General features: G+C 46.8%; 1 protein-coding gene and 1 non-coding gene across 5 annotated transcripts in view; both read left to right on the top strand.

Annotated features, from left to right (window-relative positions):
- ZFYVE26 (zinc finger FYVE-type containing 26) overlaps positions 1-17,641 on the top strand; it is a 57,719-nt gene extending 40,078 nt beyond the window's left edge. For 2 of the 4 annotated variants that reach the window (XM_031453912.2, XM_031453911.2), the window contains exons 31-42: positions 203-339; positions 1,273-1,493; positions 4,625-4,772; positions 5,020-5,229; positions 5,692-5,910; positions 10,205-10,402; positions 11,085-11,284; positions 12,132-12,273; positions 12,577-12,636; positions 13,654-13,836; positions 14,453-14,497; positions 15,588-17,641. In XM_031453912.2, the coding sequence (XP_031309772.2) occupies positions 203-339; positions 1,273-1,493; positions 4,625-4,772; positions 5,020-5,229; positions 5,692-5,910; positions 10,205-10,402; positions 11,085-11,284; positions 12,132-12,273; positions 12,577-12,636; positions 13,654-13,836; positions 14,453-14,497; positions 15,588-15,791 (1,967 nt within the window). In that variant the 3' untranslated portion in view covers positions 15,792-17,641. The other 2 variants (XM_031453915.2, XM_064486058.1) reach the window with 2 other exon arrangements.
- Positions 9,788-9,864, top strand: TRNAG-ACC (transfer RNA glycine (anticodon ACC)). Its single transcript has one exon. It is a non-coding gene; the product is annotated as a tRNA-Gly (tRNA).
- Positions 17,642-18,735: the final 1,094 nt, after the last annotated feature.

The following is an 18,735-nucleotide window of genomic DNA, read 5'->3' as shown; positions in this document are numbered from 1 at the left end:
ACTCATGCCAGGTCTGTGGCTGGGGAAGAAGGTTTGAGGTACCTAATACCGCCTCCTAAAGGAAATAAAGAGGACCAAGAAGAGAGAAAGAGCCCTGAGACAGCAGGCAAGGGTCTGCCTGCAGCTCACGTCAGCTCACTGGGCTGGCCCAGACTGGGCTGCCGGCCCACGAGTGACACAGGAACGGCATTTCTCTTCTCAGCACCGGACAGCTCCAGGAGCGAGAGCCCTCCATTCTCAGCCGTGGTAAGAGTCCCCAAGGCAGCGGAGGTGGAATGGATCTTGGATCTGAATGAGGAGGAAAATGAGCTGGTGCGGAGTGAATTCTACTATGAGCAGGTAACAGCAATAAAATTTGATGGTCATTTGAGTTTCTTTATGATGCCTAGTAGTGCAGCAGGAAATGCAGAGTTGGGCGAACACAGCCTGGCCTTCACTTGCTTACAGTGTGGTAACGTGGGAGCTATAAGACAAGGAAATCAGTTGAAAGAGAACGCGAGGAAGCCTGAGAAATGCACAAGAGGAAATCAGGAAAGGCTTTGTGGAAGAGGTAGCATTTAAGATGAGCCTTGAAAGTGTGGTAGGAGTTTGACAAGCAGAAGTTTGGATGTTATGAGGGGAGTCAGGAGCGGGAGGGACAAGGATACAAAACTAAAACATCCAAGCAAAGGCACAGGGTCAAAAATGATTGGGGTATTAGAAGCGGTTTCATTTGGAGGACACATAGGGTGTTAATAGAGAGTAAAGGTAGGGTTGAAATGGGCTGTTTATGTAGAGAGCCTTAAACTCTACAGTAAGATATATGTACTTGGTAGGCATCAGGGACCATGGAAGGTTTTAGAGTGTGCTTTAGGAATATCAATTTAGCAGCACTGTGTCCAGTGGCTTGAAGCAGAGACCTCCAGGTAGCCAGACAAGCAAGGTGACTGTCATCCAAGCCAGAATTAAGGAGCACCTATGCTGGTGGGACCATAGACTAGAAAAAGAGGGGCACTACAGACATTCCCAAAAAGTAAGTAACACATGAACACAGCTGTCTTCTTCCTATTAAGGTGACAAAACCTAGCAGCCAGAGTTTTGGCAGTGCTACTTAGAACATCCAAAATGTGTTTAGTTCCACTTCTGGTTTGCTATACAATTTCTAGCTCCTTCCTCCAGGGTTTTTTAATCTTGGAGAAATAGGAAGAAGCATTCCCGCCACCCAGCTGCATTTGGAGACCACTTTGGTCCCGGAACTCATGGCGTGTTTCTCTCCTCTTCCACCTCGGCCAGGCCCCCAGCGCTTCCTTGTGCATCGCCATCCTCAGCCTGCACCAGGACAGCACTGCCTGTGGCCACCAGCTGATCGAGCACTGCTGCAGGCTGTCCCAGGGGCTCACAAACCCAGAGGTGGATGCTGGGCTGCTCACAGACATCATGAAGCAGCTGCTCTTCAGCGCCAAGATGATGTTCGTCAAGGCCGGCCGGAGCCAGGACCTGGCTCTTTGTGACAGGTAAGTGGAGATGGTCATTTCTATCCAGCTTCTTTTTCTGACCACATTGTGAGTTTTCACCTCCCCAACCTCTATGACAAGACATGCTAAACTAGCTTCCATCTCCATTTGATGTTGATGAAATGCTGCTACCAGATCACAGCGGTCTTCCTCACCCTACTTTGACAGCCTGTGTCCTTCTCTTTCCCTGCATGGATCGTCAAGGCAGGTTCTCTAACTATACCTAGCCAGAAAGAAAGACTTCTGTTAATTTGTAATTAAAATCAATTTAGGAGAGCACCTTTAGTCTCAGTGGAACTTTCTGGCTTTTAAAGAAAACGTGTCCTCCCCGAATGTCCAATGCTTAGCCTTGACCAAAACTCTGCCCTAGGCTTGAGCAGATTCAGACTGTGGCCTCAGGGAGTTATGGATAACAGATGTACAGACCACACTGGGGACTAGTCTGTCCCTGTGTCCCAGGGAGAAATCTGAGTCATAAAGTAGAAGTATCTGTGGAAAAAGGAGGATTAGGCCCCAGGGGCCTGCACAACCTGCTCTGCCTCCGTTCATTAACCTGACGGTGAGAACTCCCAGTTCCTGGCTTACCCACCCAGACAGACGTGTGGCTCATGTTGTGTGTTCCTGGCTCTCCATCTTAGCCAGATTGGGAGCAGAGAGCCTGGTTTTCTTTGAAGTAGCAGTGCTTCAGACACCTGCTCAGAGTACTTGCCTACAAACTTGCCAGAGAGCAGAGAGTGCCATGAACCTCAGCCTTGCCACTTCCTAGCTCTGTCACCTTGCACAAGTCTGTTAACCACTCTGGGCCTGAGTTTCCTCCTTTAGAAAATGGGGAGGATAATACTACTTATCTTGTAGGCTGTTATGAGGATAAAATCAGAGTATTCATTGAAAGGGCTAAGAACTGAGCCTGTGTACTCCAAAGATGATAGTTAAATTATTCTTATTAACAAAAACCAGGGGTGGATGTGGATATAGGTCAGTGGTAGAGTGCATGCTTAGCACACTGAGGTTCTGGGTTCAATCCCCAGTACCTCCATTAAAAAATAATACTTTTATATATATATTAAATACTTTATATGTGTATATAAAGTACTACACAGCATCTAGAACATAACATGTACTCAATAAACATTTAAAAAAACAGAAGGTTGAATGAACTACTTATTATTTATAACTCAGATGATTGATTTCTTAAATATGTGTAAGCACATTTGACTGTCCTTTATGATTGGATTCCCACATTCTGTTCATACTTACTTTGTAGTTGGCTTTATTGCTTTGGTAACTATGTAAGTTTAGAGAGCTAAAGCTCTAATCTGTTCTTAGAAACAATAAGTAGTACATATATGTAAACTAAAAAGCGTGCAATATACTGTGTTTGTGTATATATATATATATTTAAATGCCATATAATGTGTATGTGCAGCCAGACTGTAATAATTCTACCTAATAAAACTGAAAAAGGAGAGAAAAAAAAAAAACAGAAGGTTGAGAAGGGCAGAAGGAAGTGGGGCAGAAAGTAGAAGAAGGAAATACAAAGAAATTAATGTCACTCTTTTGTGTCAAGAGGCAACTGATTCTACATCATTTTTCAAGTTGATAAATGAATAAATAGGTACATAAGTAAAAATTTTTAAGTAACCATGGAAAGAACCAAAACTCTACTAATTTACCAAAAATGGAGAAGAGAGAGAATAGAATTCTGTATAGAAAAAGGTAGAATTTGAGGCAAAAATAAAAATCTATCTAAATATTTCTCAAATACCAGGAATGTAAATGAGAGAAAATCATATTAAGAGAAAAAGATTCTCAGATGGGGGAGGGGGGAGCAAGTTTAACATCAAGTCCTATACTTCCTTCAAAATCTAATACAGATGGAGGAAATATTCACTTTAGGCTAAAGGAGCAGAAATTAAGGAAGTCCTAACTTCAGTAGGATTCTCACACACCCCAGTGCCAGTGGCTTCTCTGACAGTTTACAGCAGTGATTTCAAATTACATTCTTTCTCCTCCACCCTGGATTCCATATACCTGCTCTAGGGAATCACTGCCCTTGTGCCCGGTTGCTGATGGTGGTGGAGTCATCTCATGTGTTTAAAACTCCTGGTTTCCAGAGTATTTTTCTACTGTTTTTAACCTATGCTTCCTTCTGATAGTCATTTAAATAAATAAATAAATGTTTAAAAACAAAGTTCACCACCTATTACAAATGTACGACACATCATGATAGCAAATTTGCTTTCATTTTCACACACTGTAGTCTCCCCTGCCCCATCCCTGCTAGATTGAGAATCACTGAGATACTGAATCCCTTTCCAAGGAAATCGGCGGACAAGTCAGGATCCACAGGGATTTTTGCTAGAATTATGATACAAGATTCAAGAACCTTGAGCATAGGTCTGTTTCAGGCAGCACTAAACAGAATGATCCAGCTCTCTGGGCTCTGTCATTATAAGGTTTTTGCCATCATCAGGTGTCAGGAGTAAGATCAAGGTGGCGTCCTAGTAACAAGAGTCCATCCTTAACCCTGGAAGAGGATGTCAAGTCCAGGACACTAGAATCCCAGTGAAGAGCCAGGAGGCCCCTGCCCCGCAGCACCTCCAGGGAATGGTGGTAATGTGACCTTTGTACTGGCCAGGAGTGAGGCCATTGATACAGCCTTGCTCTCCTAAGCAAGCAGGGTTCGAAAGAAACAAAAGGCAGTGAATAACTTGTGAGCTTCCAACATTCAATGTAAAGGCCTTGCCTCAAATAGAAAACCTGAGCGTCCCAAGCGTCCCTACTCCATGTGTTGATATCTGACAGAGGAGTGCCTGCAAAGCTCCAGATGCCACCCTAAGCCCTAACTTGGGTTATTTCATTTTATCCTTAAAACTACCCATTATTATATCCATTTTACAGATGAGTAAATTGAGACCGAGAAAGGTTAATTAACTCGCCCAGGGTCATAGAGCTGCTAAGTGATGGATTTGAGATCCAGAGAGTCTGACTCCAGAGCCTTTTCTCCCATGTACCTCTCAATTCACATCATCACATTTCACATTGGAAATGAAACAGAAAACCTTTAGACAGCAACTGTTCTTTGTGAGACCCTGCGGAGCCTCATTGCCTTGCACTTTTCCTCCCTGTAGCTACATCAGCAAGGTAGATGTGCTAAATATTTTAGTGGCTGCTGCCTATCGCCACGTGCCATCTCTGGATCAGATCTTGCAACCGGCTGCAGTAACCAGGCTAAGGAACCAGCTGTTGGAAGCTGAGTACTACCAACTGGGCGTTGAGGTAAGGCAAAGACAAAGCTGGCATCTACCCCACTGTAATAAGTTACCTTTGCCTAGCCTTGCAGAGAGGTATTGCCACCTCAGTTGTCCTTGGCCATGGGGAGTATCTGGGGCATGACTACAGAGTAATGGCAGGTGGAGTGGTCGGGGAGGGAGATGACTGGCAGCAAGGGGATGGAATGGGTCCCTCAGACCCTCAAGCTTAGATATAGGTACCTCTCCCTAAAATGAGCAGTTTTTCCCCCCAGGTCTCCACAAAGACTGGCCTTGATACCACTGGGGCGTGGCACGCTTGGGGCATGGCCTGCCTCAAAGCTGGGAACCTCACTGCAGCACGGGAGAAGTTCAATCGCTGTCTAAAGCCGCCTTTTGACCTCAATCAGCTGAGTCATGGCTCAAGACTAGTACAGGATGTGGTCGAGTACCTGGAGTCCACAGCGAGGCCACTCGTCTCCGTGGTAAGAGCACAGAGGGCAGAGGGTCAGCTCAGCAGGGGAGCCCAAGAGCAGTAACAGGCTGGGGAAAGGATCAGCTTCTGTTCAGCTGATAATGGCAGTCCTGGCTCAGGGCTGTCTGGTTTGGATTTTGTTCTTTCTGTTATATGTGGTTAAGTAAGTAATAAAGAGTCAAATTTAAAGAAAAAAAAAACTGTTTTAAAGCAATGAAAACCACATATAATCCCATACCCAGCTTTAAGCAGATTTAGGTTTTGGTGAATTTTCTGTTTTGTTTTTGAATTAAATTGATGTTAAATGGTTTATAATATATAGAATTTTATATCTTGCCTGTTTTCTACCCTTAAAGCTGTATAGTGAGCATTTTTCCACATTGTTAAGTATTCTCTGAAAGCAATATTTTCAGAGGCTGCTGAGAACTCCCTGCGTTCCATTGTTCCCGCTCACTCTCTCCTCTCTGGGCAGCAAGACGATGATTACTTTGCCACCTTGAAAGAGCTAGAAGCCACCCTTCGGACCCAGAGCCTCTCCCTGGAGGTGATTCCTGAAGGGAAGCTCATGAACAACACCTACTACCAAGAATGCCTCTTCTACCTGCATAACTACAGCACCAACCTGGCCATCGCCAGCTTCTACGTGAGGCACAGCTGCCTGCGGGAAGCCCTGCTGCACCTCCGCCACAAGGTGGGACACACTGCCCGCTCGGCCCGCCCGGCTTGGCCCACCCAGTTCGCCCTAAGAGATCATCCCCGGCAGAGTCAGGTCAAAATGGAACATTCTGTCTGCACAAATCATGATTCGATGAGTGGGCAAAAGTCTTAACCTGGATCCCAGATTGCCCTCCTGACTGGCAGTGACAGATTTCAGCCCTTCTCCCAAAACGTATAGCAGAGCCCATAATTGCTGAGCATGTGGTTTCTAGAATGAGATGCTTGGTACACGTGGTGTGACCTTAGGCAAATGACTCAACCTCTCTGTTTCCACCCACCTCCTCCTGCCCTGGGACCACATCCCACTGCTGACCCAGCTGCTCATCCACAAGGGCCAGGAAGCACCCATGGCACTGATCCCATATTTGGGTCCCCAGTATCTCATTGAAGGAGGGTGTGCTCTCCCTTTTCCCCTCCGACATCCTCTGCCCACTCCCACAGGAGACAAAGGCCCCACTGAAGTGCAGTGTTTCTTTGGAGCCATTCTTAAGCAGTCAGGACTCTGTTTCACCATGACCCTTCTGCCTGCCCTTTTTTTTTTCCTGGTCTTCTTTTTTTCTTTTTTTTTTTTAATTAATTAATTTATTTAAATTTTTCCCCTTAGTGGAGGCACTTGGGATTGAACTCAGGACCTTGTACACACCAAGCATGCGCTCTACCACTGAGCTATGTCCCCCACCCCCCTGGTCTTCCCTTTTTTATCTGAATGTCCCATGAAAACTTTCTGAGGAATTGACCGATTCGTACCAAATCTCATGTAAAACTAAAGGAGCTCAAAGGATACTTTAATTTCAGTCTGCTGTCCTCATCCAAAATGGGTGCCAATGATAGTTTCCAGATAGACGTATCTTCTAGGATTTCTCCAAGTTGTGTTAGCAGTACACAGAGTCCTGGTAACTATACCCCTACAGGACAGTGAAAGGGAAATGTTTTTACTACTGCCTTAGCTACTGAGTCTTAACTGTTAGCCAGGTCTCAAGAATACTGTAAAAGTTTTATTATTTGGTGTTTAATTGCTAACCTCTTTCCTCTTCCTCAGTTTCCAAATGAGTTTTAGGGTAAAGCTGCTTTACCTCACCCAGTTCTGTTTTTTCTAACTGATGACCAGCTGGGAGAGTTAAGCTGCTTACTTCCTTATCTGGGTATAAGCTGACGACGGCATTGCCTCTGCTTTCCATCAGTCAGAGCTAGGAAAGAAGCCTTCTTTTTATCTCCTGTAATCGCAACTACCCTTGAACTGAAATATCTTACTGCTCAAGCAGGCGGGGAACAGCAGAGAAGAAAACGTTGTGAAAACTACGCCTGAATGCCTGGAGCGTGGAAGGTGTGGTGCTTCTTGCCCTAGTCCCTGCTCTTTCGCCCCTTACCTACCACAGTGCCCCAGAGCGAGCTTTCTGAAACCTCGCACGTGTTATTGATGTTACAGTCCATGTTCTTCCTCTCTCTAAAAGGCCTTCAGTGGATCCCCGTGGCCACAAGATGAAGTCCAAATTCCTTACCACGAATGCAGGACCCAGCAGGACCGGGCCCCCTTATTTCTCCAGTTTATTTTCACCACGAATCCTGTCTGTGCTCTGTATTTCTAGATTTACCAAATTACTTAAATTTCCTGATTGTACCATGTACTTTCTTACCTCCATGAGTCTGCATTGCTGTTCTCACTACTTAGAATGCCCTGCCCCTCCTTGTTTTCTTGGAAAAACTCCTGTTTATCCTTCCAGACCCTCTCTGTTGAGCATTCACCTCTTCCTATATACCACCACTGTACTTAGAACGTAGCTCTGTTATTGCATTTGTGCCAGTGGATTGCAACTATTTGTTTATAATTGTGTCTTCCCATCTGGACTGCGAAGGCCTGTATTTACCTTACCTGGTGTCTTCAGGCACCTGGCCTAGTGCCAGTTGTGAATGAATGAATGAGGGGCTAGATGAATTGATGAAGTGGAAGTTTTTAAGGTGTTGCTTTTCTGAGAAATTCTGCCTTTTCAATGCAGCTAATCCCCCTGCTTCTTTTTTTTTAACATTTTTTTTATTGAGTAATAGCCATTTTACAATGTTGTGCCCCTGCTTCTTAAAGTATGTCCTACAACTTTTAGATCTGGGGGGTTTTGTAGTTTTTCTTTTTTTTTTTTTTTTTTCTATGGAGGTGCTGGGAATTGAATCCAGGACCTCACACATGCTAAGCATGTTGTCTACCACTGAGCTCTTCCCCACCCTCCTAGGTCTGGGTTTTTAGGAAAAGCCAGAATTGGGAAAGAAGCCCTCACCCACTGTGGACGTTCTCAAAGCCCAGATCCTCTCCACTTCTGCAGAGCTTGTGCCCAGGGCTGCAAGGCCGGCATGGTTACAGTACCATGAGTTTGTAGCCATCCTTCACTCCCCGTCACTTACTCGTACTCGTGGCCAGATGATTTTCTTTTCTATGACTTTGGAATGGGGGTTTAAGACTTGGTTCCTGAACCACAGATGAACTTCAGAAGTGAGGGAATTAGTATGTGTGTGCACTTTCCTAAGGAGTTAGTCCATGATGTTTATCATTTATTTGTCATCAAGAAATAGTTGTTAAAATAGTCAAGGACTGTTCTGGGCACTAGAGATACAAAACAGTGGGGACAAAAAACAGGCAAAAATATCTGCTTTTATAAAGCATGTTATAGCAGGGAGAGAGGCAATAAACAAGATAAGTAAAATATGTAGTGTAGGTGATGAGTAATAAGAAGAATAAAGCAGGGGGAGAGGGAAGGGGCGGACTGTGGAATTTGACAGGATGCTCAGGAGAGATGACATCTGAGTAAAGACATAGAGTAGGTGGGGAGTGAACCGTGCGGATTGTGGAGGAAGCACAGTCCAGGCTGGGTGAGTAGCAAGGACAGAGGCCAAGTTGGCTTGAACAGAGTGAGCTGGGGAAAGGGTGGTAGCAGGTAAGGTCAGAAAGCTAGCAGGGACCAGATCATAAAGGGCCTTGTAGACATTATAAGGACTTGGGCTTTGTGCTGAGTGAGAAGCAAAACCATGCGATGATTCTGAGCAGAGAAGTAACATGATCTGACTTAACATTTTAATGGAATCACTCAGGTTGATTGGTTGGTGTTAGACAAAAAAGAGGCAGGTGTGGAGGGTGGTGGACCAGGGAGGAGGCCATTGCAGTCATCCAGGCAAGTGGTGTAATGACTTGGGCCAGGGTGGTACATGGAGGTGGTGAGAGGTAGTCAGCTACATACAGATTCTGTATGTATTCTGAGGTGGAGTCAGTAAAATTTGCTAATGACTTTTCTGTCGGGCTGTGAGGGAATGACGGCTATAGTTTTTGCCCTGAACAAATAGAAGAACAAAATTGCCATCCAAGAAAGAGAAGACTGCAGAAGGAGCAGATTTGGAAGAAACAGTCATCAGCAGTTTTAGATTTTTTGCGAGATCCCTAAGAGGACTTTCTGCATCAGCAGCTGAATATAAGTTAGGTATACAATTCAGAAGGAATGAACAGACTGGAAATAGGGATTTAGACATAATCAACGAATAGATAGATTTATGGCTATGAGACTTACGAAATCAAAAGTGTGAGTAAAGAAAAGAGAGCAGTTTCCTCCTAAGCCCTGGGGAGAGTAGGAGGAATCAGCAAAGGAGACTGAGAAGGAGTAGCCAGAGAAGAAAGCAAGCCTAGTCGGGGTGATGTCCTGGGAGCCAAATAAAAAATTTTTTTCAAGGAGGAGACCATCAGCTGTATCAAAAGCTATTGATAGAGCAGGTGGAAAACAAGGACTAAGAATTTTAGATTTAACAACGTAGAGGTCATTTCACTGGAGTGGTAGGTGCAAAAGCTAGATGAGAGTAGGTTCAAGAGACAGTCACAAGGAGGGACAGTATAGCTCAGTGGTAGAGCATGTGCCTACCATGCACAAGGTCCTGGGTTCAATCCCCAGTACCTCCATTTAAAAAATAATAAATAAATAAATAAACAAACAAACCTAATTACCACAAAACAAAAAAATAGAAATATTTTTTTACAAAGACAATCATAGGAGAGATTGGAGACAGGTCACGTAAATAACTCTGTCCAGGAGCTTCCCTTCTGTCAGGGAGGGAGAGAAGTGGAGCAGGCACCAGAGTGGGATTCTCAAAGGGGTCTAATCTGTGACACACAGAAGGTTAAGCAGCACTGCCACAGAAGGATGCTGAAGGGATGTGAGAGGAGGGAAACACAGAATGGGTCCCTGACCATGCCAGAACCAGGCTTAAGACTTGTGACTTTTTTTTCTGCCCTGCTCCAGGAGAGTCCCCCAGAAGTCTTCATAGAAGGCATTTTCCAGCCAAGCTATAAAAGTGGGAAGCTCCACGTTTTAGAAAACTTGCTAGAATCCATTGATCCAACCTTAGAAAGCTGGGGAAAGTACTTGATTGCTGCCTGCCAACATCTACAGAAGAAGAACTACTACCACATTCTCTATGAGCTGCAGCAGTTCATGAAGGTAACAGCTGCCCCATCCTGCCTTCTGCCTCTGTCGCTGCTGCCCCGCCATGCGGGGAGACTGCGCAGGACCAGGGAACGGACTTTCATTTGGCCCCCAGCCTTACTCTTTGACTAATACTGGAGCAGATCCATGTTACTCTCTTGCATTCTTAAATAACATCCTAAAAGGGCAACTTTAATCTTGTCAATAATGACATTTTTCAGAATTCAAGGAATGTAAGGTTAAAAAGAGATACTGTAGTTTCAAGATAAACATGGGCGTGAATGCAGAATTCATAAGGAATGACGGAGAAGTGAGTGTTTTTAGGGAAGATGCGTGAAGGGAGAGGGAACATGTTTCTCCCAGTCTGTCTGAGAGTGGCCAGTACTAAGTCACAGAGAAGCTGAATTAGTCAATGCCAAAGTAAGAGCGAAGCCAAGTTGAATGGAGAATTACAAGTCACCTTTTTAAAGATCTCTTCTGTGGTGGAATAATGTCCTACCCAAGGGCCCGAGCCAGTCAGTTCACTTGAGGATCTCTTGGGCCTCAGGGTGAGGGGTTCAGAGCAGCAGCACAGCCGCTGATGGGAAGGGGTGCTGGCAGCCAGGCTTCACGGGCAGGATCAGGTCAGAATTCTCACACCTACACCCTCCAGTACCCCTGATCTCCTTTGACCCAGACGTTCACTTTCCTCTTCCAGGACCAAGTCCGGGCCGCCATGACCTGTATTCGGTTCTTCAGTCACAACGCCAAGACGTACACGGAGCTGGGAGAGAAGCTCTCATGGCTGCTTAAGGCCAAGGACCACCTGAAGGTCTACCTCCAAGAAACCTCCCGCCGCACTGGAAGGAAGAAAACCACCTTCTTCCGAAAGAAGATGACTGCAGCCGATGTGTCAAGGTAGCTCAGGATGCAGGGAACACTTAGGTGGGGCAGGAGGGCTGGACCCAAGTGTCTGCTGGTGATGAAGCTGCCCCTGCCCATCCCTGAGCCCTCAAGAAAACAGCCTCACACACACACACACACACCCCTACCAGGAGTCATTCCTGGGTGATGGTGTCTGGTACAAGCCTGCAGAGGGGCTTGTAGGAGAAGAGAGTGGGGGAGGGGCAGGGATTGGGATCACATGTGACAATCAGACTAAACCCCAAACCGTTACAATTGGCAAAAGAGGCCGTGCATGGTCTGGCCCCTGCCTGCATCTCCATCTTGCCTCACACTGCTCTCTTCTTCCTTCTGGAGCATCAGTCACACGGGCCTCCCAGGGCTCCTCAGCACCCCAAGTCCTTCCCTCCCCTCGGCCTTTATGCCTGCCAGTTCCTCTGCTGAGAACACAGCATTTGAAGTAAATGCTCCACTGTACCATCTATTCCTTCATAGTCCCGATCACCAGATACTTTAAATGTTCGTTATTCACCTCTCCTCTGGGCTCTGAACTCCGGAGGGCAGGGTTCACATCTCTCTCTACTGCTGTTGTTAGCAGCACACAGGTCTCCGTAAATACTTATGGATTCAGGGACTGGGTCTTTTCTGGTTCCACAGAGTGCCGTAACTCCTGGGAGTCCATGCAGGGTACTAGACCACCTGTTTTTGTCTTGTTATAACTGCTCTGAGGGTATTTGGGGGTGTCTCCTTCCCCTCCACATCCTTCCTTTTGCCTTTTCTGTTGCCATCTTTGTAAGATTTCTCTGTCACCCAGCTCTGAAGCCCCTCATGAGGCTAGACCATGTGTCTCCTGTCACCGTAGGCACATGAATACGCTTCAGCTGCAGATGGAAGTGACCAGGTTCTTACATCGCTGTGAAAGTGCTGGGACCTCTCAGATCACCTCCTTGCCTCTCCCAACCCTTTTTGGAAATAACCACATGAAAATGGATGTTGCCTGCAAGGTATGCACGGGCATTTCAGACCTCCAGCCAACTGCTCCTCCCTCTTGAAATGCCTGTCACAATTGTTATCGTCCTGTTACTGTTTCATTGGTTTGTTTGCTGGCTGCCTCCCCAGTGGGACGCGAGCCACGGAAGGCTGGAGATGGAGTCCGTTTTGATTGCTCTTGTATCCCTCGTGCCTGCACTCAGTAGAGCCTCAGCAAATATTTGTTGAATAAATGAGTAAATGAGGGCCTCACTCCTAATTGAGGGGCTGCTCCAGTAATGACTGCTTCTTTAAATGTGTTTCCCTCTCTTTTTCAGGTCATGCTGGGAGGGAAGAATGTAGAAGATGGTTTTGGTATTGCATTCCGTGTTCTGCAGGTATGACTTGGATTACTCGAGATTACTTGAGATTATACGGAGGGCAATCCACACGTGACCACAATTCTGTGAGAGATTATGCTTCAGAAAACTTTTATCCCAAGAAAAGCAGATTTATACATACATCAAGGAGGAACTCAATGAGCTGGCTATTACAGAACTGGGTCAAGTTCAAGACTGTAGGCCCCTTTGCCAAAGCCAAGCACCAATAACAAATTCATCAAAAGCTATCAAATAAATATCTGAAACCTCCAGGATGGTTCCCCACAGCTCTTCCCCTGCAGGATCTCTGCTCATCCTTGCTGGGAGCGTGGCTGGAGGAGGTGGCAGGGTGCTGGGGGTGCATTGCCTGTTCGGCAGGAGGGGCTGCCCTTCCGTCCTCCATCCCCCCTGAGCCGGCTCAAGGAGTACATTTTCTGTTGCTTGTGATAAGAGGACACAGCACAGCTGTGACACTGAGCAGGGCACTGAAACCACGAGAAGCAGAGTCTCTCCAGACAGCCCCACACCACACAGTGACACGCAGACACCCTGAGGCCCATCATTCGGCAGACAGAGCAACAGCTCCTCCCAGACCCCAAGGCAGTGATTGTCCTAGACCAGGATTGAAGTGTTTATCTGGTAGTTTCCGGCAAATCAGTCTTTTGGTGAATTGGTCTGTTTCTGAGCACTAAGGCACCTCTTACCAGAGCACCAAGTGTCCAGGGCCGCAAATACCAGCCCCCAACATCTGTTTTCCAAGAGAAAGGTGACTCATTAGAGAGACGATGAACTGGTCTGGGGAATTTGATTGGAATGTTTTCAGAAAGTGACAGGGCAGCAAGTGAGATGTACCAGTTCAGATAGCAAAGTTACGATTCTTCTGGTTACTTCCTAAATGTCTGCCTAACTCCAAAGGAGGAACATGTAGCTTGTTTTTCCTTTTCTTATGTATGTTTCCTATTGTGACCTCAGTCAGTCCTTCCCACTGCTGATGGCCCTGCCTCCCTACTCCCATCGTCCCACGTTCTGTTCTAGGACTTCCAGCTGGATGCTGCCCTGACCTACTGCAGAGCCGCCCGGCAGTTGGTGGAGAGGGAGAAGTACAGTGAGATCCGACAGCTGCTCAAGTGTGTCAGTGAGTCAGGCATGGCGGCCAAAAGCGACGGGGACGCCATCCTCCTCAACTGCTTGGAAGCGTTCAAGAGAATTCCACCCCAGGTGCGCTCACTCCCAGACCTCTTGGCGCCTACATCTATTTCAGTGTCTTCACATCTCCCTCTTTATTTTTCTATTCCCCATAATGTGCCTGAAACACTACAAGATGCCTCGTCTTTCCGACCCCTCTGTAATAATGGCCTCATTCTAATCAGCTCTTCCCTGGAAAGAAAATTCCTGGTGATAACCTCTGTATCCAGAAGCTGTGCCTCAACCTCCTGCTGTCTAATGTTGGCACCTGGAGGTGTCTATGGACCAACGGAGTTGAGTTTCTCCCTGTGATTGTAGAAGAGGTCCATGTGGGCCTGCAGGTGGCCTTTGAAGCATGTTGCTACAAAATTGTCCCCCCTGGGTTTTCTGGGGGGGTGAACAGAACCACATCCATTCACGAAGGCAAGGACAGGCCTCTCATTTGCAATTTTCTCCTTAGATTCCCAGGCTTCATGTTATCCTTAGGTTTCCTCTCTTGCTCTTAGAGCAGGAGTTGAGTTTGTAAAGAAGGGTCTGGCAGGCATGCCCACCCAGGGACAGAATGGCTCTGGCTGAGACTGGAGTGGGCCCCGGCTCCCACTCTGGGGACCCCTCCCTCTCACAACTGCTGTGTCTCTGTTCTGCGCAGGAGCTGGAGGGCCTGATCCAGGCGATACACAACGATGACAACAAGGTGAGTGGAATTGTCTCCACATGTGATCCTGAACAGCAGTGACTTGCCTTTTCACCTTCATCCCTCACGCCCCATGACAGTTCCGTTCAACCTGTATCTCAGACTCTTTGTTGTCCAGCTGTGGAGCTGGGACCCAGATCAGGGCTTAGAGGGGAGAGAACAGGGAGGAAGCATGAGAATACTGACTACATGAGCCTTTACCTTCCCGTTTCTCCATCCCCGCGACACACACATGCTAGCCTGCTCTTGATGCTCCACTCTCTGCGGAGGTGCGCTCTCCGAGCCCTAGCGGACCCTCCCTTGCATCTTCAGGTTGGCTCACTGAATGAGGTTCTCAGAGTGGGCAGGCATCTCGTCTCCACCAAGCTGGGCATTCGTGAGATGGAGGGTGTCCAGAATGTAGAAAACTGAGCTGCCTCTGATCCAAACAGCAAGTCGAATCAACCTGGGGTTAGACCTTTTCAAATTGTGTGTATGCATTTTCTTCCCCAAATTTCCTGTTGAAAGATGTTTAATTCAGCAGGTTGAAAACAGAAAAATAAAAGGAAAGGGCTCCATTGGCCTTTGTTGAGGGGGCAGTTGTGATGGCTCATTCATTCATTCATTCATCCATGGCATGTGTATTTACTGAGCACCTACGTGCCAGGCCCTGTGCTCGGCACAAGGAATACAAGGTGTAGAAAAGCAGGCACTATTCCTGCCCTCATGGAGCATAAAGTCTAGTCAATGAAATAATCACCCAAATAACTATAAAACCACGGTTTGTGGGCAGTGAGGCCAAGAGGAAACTGAACAGCCTGGGAGAGTGGTGAGGGTCTTGGAGAGAGTGGAGAGAGGCCAGACTCTGCCTGCCTTTTTTGAAATCCTTAGCTTATTTGTAAAACTTTTTGCATTATAAAGTAACACAATGTAATAGTTTAGCATCCAGAATATTTAGAGTTGCTGTAACATAATAAAAGGCAAGACCCCAGTTGTTGGTTGGTAGGCGAGGAGCGGTATCTCGTCTGCCCAAGCTCTCTGACACGACTCCTGTGCCCGTTGGTGATTCATCAGTGATGGTTTCCTTCCTGCTCTCCTCCCCAATTCCCAGGTTCAGGCCTACCTGACATGTTGCAAACTGCGTTCTGCCTACCTGATTGCCGTGAAGCAGGAACACTCACGGGCCGCGGTCCTCGTCCAGCAGGTGCAGCAGGCGGCCAAGAGCAGTGGGGATGCAGTCGTGCAAGACATCTGCTCCCAGTGGCTTCTGACAAGCCATAACCGGGGTGCCCACAGCTCAAGCTCCAGGAAGTGATCCTGGGCCGCGGGGCCTGAGAACCGTGGGATGGGAGTGATGGGGATGCTTCCAGCTCTTTCCTCCTGTGGGACGGGACTTCCTGGCTCCACCCCAGGTTGGAAAGGGCCGACTTGCCATCTTGAGCAAGGACAGGACCTTTCACGCAAGTGCCATGTTTCTGTAAACTTGTGGGACCTGTGTGTTTGGAGATGGCCCGTTCTTTCTACCTCAGAGTGAGTGTGTGTGTGTGCACGCTCCCGTGCACTTGTGTTTACGCCCAGCCGTTTCTGAACAAATGAAACTCTCCCCCACTGAAAAGAGGCACTTTACTTTAGACTTCTGCCCATCTGAAAACCTTCCCTGCGTTTTTGGTTCTTAACCCCGGGTTCATCCTGTTTGTACACAGTCCCCTCCGTGTAGAGACGTCCCCGTAGCTCCTTGTGACTGGAAGAGTTTTACGGAGAATTACAGAGCAGCATCAAAAGTATTGGCTCTTTTCCCTTCTTCCCCTTCCCAAACTTCAGAGGTGGCTTTGGGGCAGGTGTTTCCTGTGGAACAAAACTCTTTGAAGCGTCTCTCCTCTCATAAGCACAAGAGTCACCGTGAGTCTTTGGAGGGTGGTCTGAACAGAAGGGTCCTCAGGTGCTGGTGTCTGAAAGCCATGCCGCCTGAGCACGTGATGGGGTGTGGAGCCCCGCACACTGGCAGGAGGGGCACCATCACATTTACCACAGGGAGAGAAAGGTGAACTTCTCCAAACAGGATTGCAGGAGGCTGGTTTGCAAGCACAGAACTGGCTGTTTTGAATATTCCTGCTGCAAAGTTAGAGAATGTAGCTTTCTCTTTGAGAATGGGAGAGAAAAACAGTAGCCAAGATCTTGGGACTGCATGACTAGACTTTGCCTATTTGAGTTACAGCCCTATTTGCGCCCCTTAAATTGGTTAGGAATCACTTCCTCTTCGCTCCTCCTCCCCTTCAGTCTCTTCAGGACGGCAGGATGGATCTGCAGGACCCAGAGCCATGGAGCAGGCAGTGTGCTTCTTTGTCTTAGTAGAGGGAGTCAAGGGTTCACTTTGAAGCTGGGCCTGCGGACAAGTGGAAACGAGGGGATGGTGAGATAGGCGACGTCCGGTTGGTGCGAAGCTCGGTGGAGTGTTCCTTTATTTAATATGTACTGGCCTGTCTTCCCACCGAGATTGGACAGCATTTTAGGAAAGGTCTGCCGTACTCCGTGACTCAGATTTGCAAATGAGGAGCGTAAGGAAGGCCCCGCAGCTGTGAGCCTCCCACCAGCCGGAGCTCAGCCTGTAGATCTCACATCTGCTGCCGAGAGAAACTGGAGCTGGGAGCCAAAGTCAGTATCTCTGGTGCTTAGAAACCCTGTGGATTTCCCTCTGAACCGAGTTTTTAGTAAAATAAACAGCTATCTGAGCATCTGTCTGATTCAAAGTTTTGGTCCTGTTAGAGAGGGGAGAGACTGCAAAGAAAATACTTGACCCCTTTCTGGGGAAGTTTGACTAGTAGCTTTTCCTTCTCTGAACCCGAGAATGCATCTGTCTCCCAGGAAACTCCATTCCCTGGCATCTGAGTCTGCCCTTTTTGCACTGAATATAAGCACTTTATATGAATGGGTTACAAATCTCACAGCCCTTAATTTGGGATGCTAAGCCCGGATTTTCCTAACTCTTTCCTCTGACTAGTTGAACTATAAAAATAGGCAGCCATTGACTAGACTGACATAAGATGAGGCTAAAGGCCTTTGAGCATCAGGCTGTGGTCTCCAGCGAAAAACAAGAAAACTAATGTACATGTTGAAGGGTTGGATGTTTTACTATAAGCAAGCCACAATAAAGTGTCTGTCCTACAAGTTGCTGGCTTCATGACCTTTGTGCTGCCCTGTTCTTATCCTTCCCTTCCTTTAGGCCCTGTGTCCTGTGTGGGGAGGAAAGATGGGTGGGAAAGATCAGGTGGCCTTCAACTTCTCTAAAAGATTCCTGTCATCACTCATGACTCTTTGGTTAGGATTTATCTCAAGTTTCCTATGTATTAAAAACTATTAGTATACTCTACCACCAGAAAACTTCTCAGCTTCATTCAGAGTGGTAGGTGGAAATAGGCTGTACGTTCATCGGATAGAGAAGGTAAGCAAAACGTCCCTCCCATCCCCATCCCCTCAACCCAGTCCTCTCCCAGAGGCCACCAGTGTGACCAGTTTCTAGTATACAGTTCCAGAGCGATTTTATGTATAAGCAAGCAGTAATGACTAAAGGATTCCATGGTGAAGATCTGCAGTAATCATCTAACCTGTCTCTGTTGATGGGTATTTTAGGTTGTTGCCATCTTTACCACTACTGACTGCGGCAAGGAATGATCTTGTCTAGAACAGCCTGGGTCAGAAGATACCTGCTTTGGGTAAATATTGCCCATTGCCTTCCGAAGAGTTCATAGCAATTAACTCCCAACAGCAGTGTAGGACAGTGCTTGCTTTCCCACACCGTTGCCTCAACAGTTACCAAACTGTAGATCTTTGCCGGTCTGAGAATGAAAAAGGAACTCAAAAATTGTTTTAAAAGCTGTTATTTTTTAAATTCTACATATTTTTTTTTAATATCAACCAAATTGTGACTCTCTGAAACCAGGTGTAGGGTCTTTGGGGAAAGTCGAACTCAAACTTGGCATAAGTTGTTTTCTCACCACCCTCCTAGAGCGAGTGTTTGCAGTATGATGCCTGAGCCTTGGGCAGTAGCCTTGCTGCCATTACCTCCTTTCCCCAGAAACATGATCTTATCATTTCTCATTTAGGAAAATAATATTTCAAAAGCGAAACAAAGAATAGTGATGAAAGTCAACCTGAAAACCACCTGTTTGAGATCTGGCGCAAAGATGTGTCACAACAAGGAAAACTGGAACACCCAACCTAAATCTAGGATAGAGGACACTGACTTTCAGAAACCTGAGACA

The sequence above is a fragment of the Camelus dromedarius genome, chromosome 5 (genome assembly GCF_036321535.1).
Source record: "Camelus dromedarius isolate mCamDro1 chromosome 5, mCamDro1.pat, whole genome shotgun sequence".
Taxonomy (NCBI): domain Eukaryota; kingdom Metazoa; phylum Chordata; class Mammalia; order Artiodactyla; family Camelidae; genus Camelus; species Camelus dromedarius.
The sequence above is the reverse complement of the archived record's forward strand: the minus strand, read 5'-3'. Positions and strand labels throughout refer to the sequence as shown.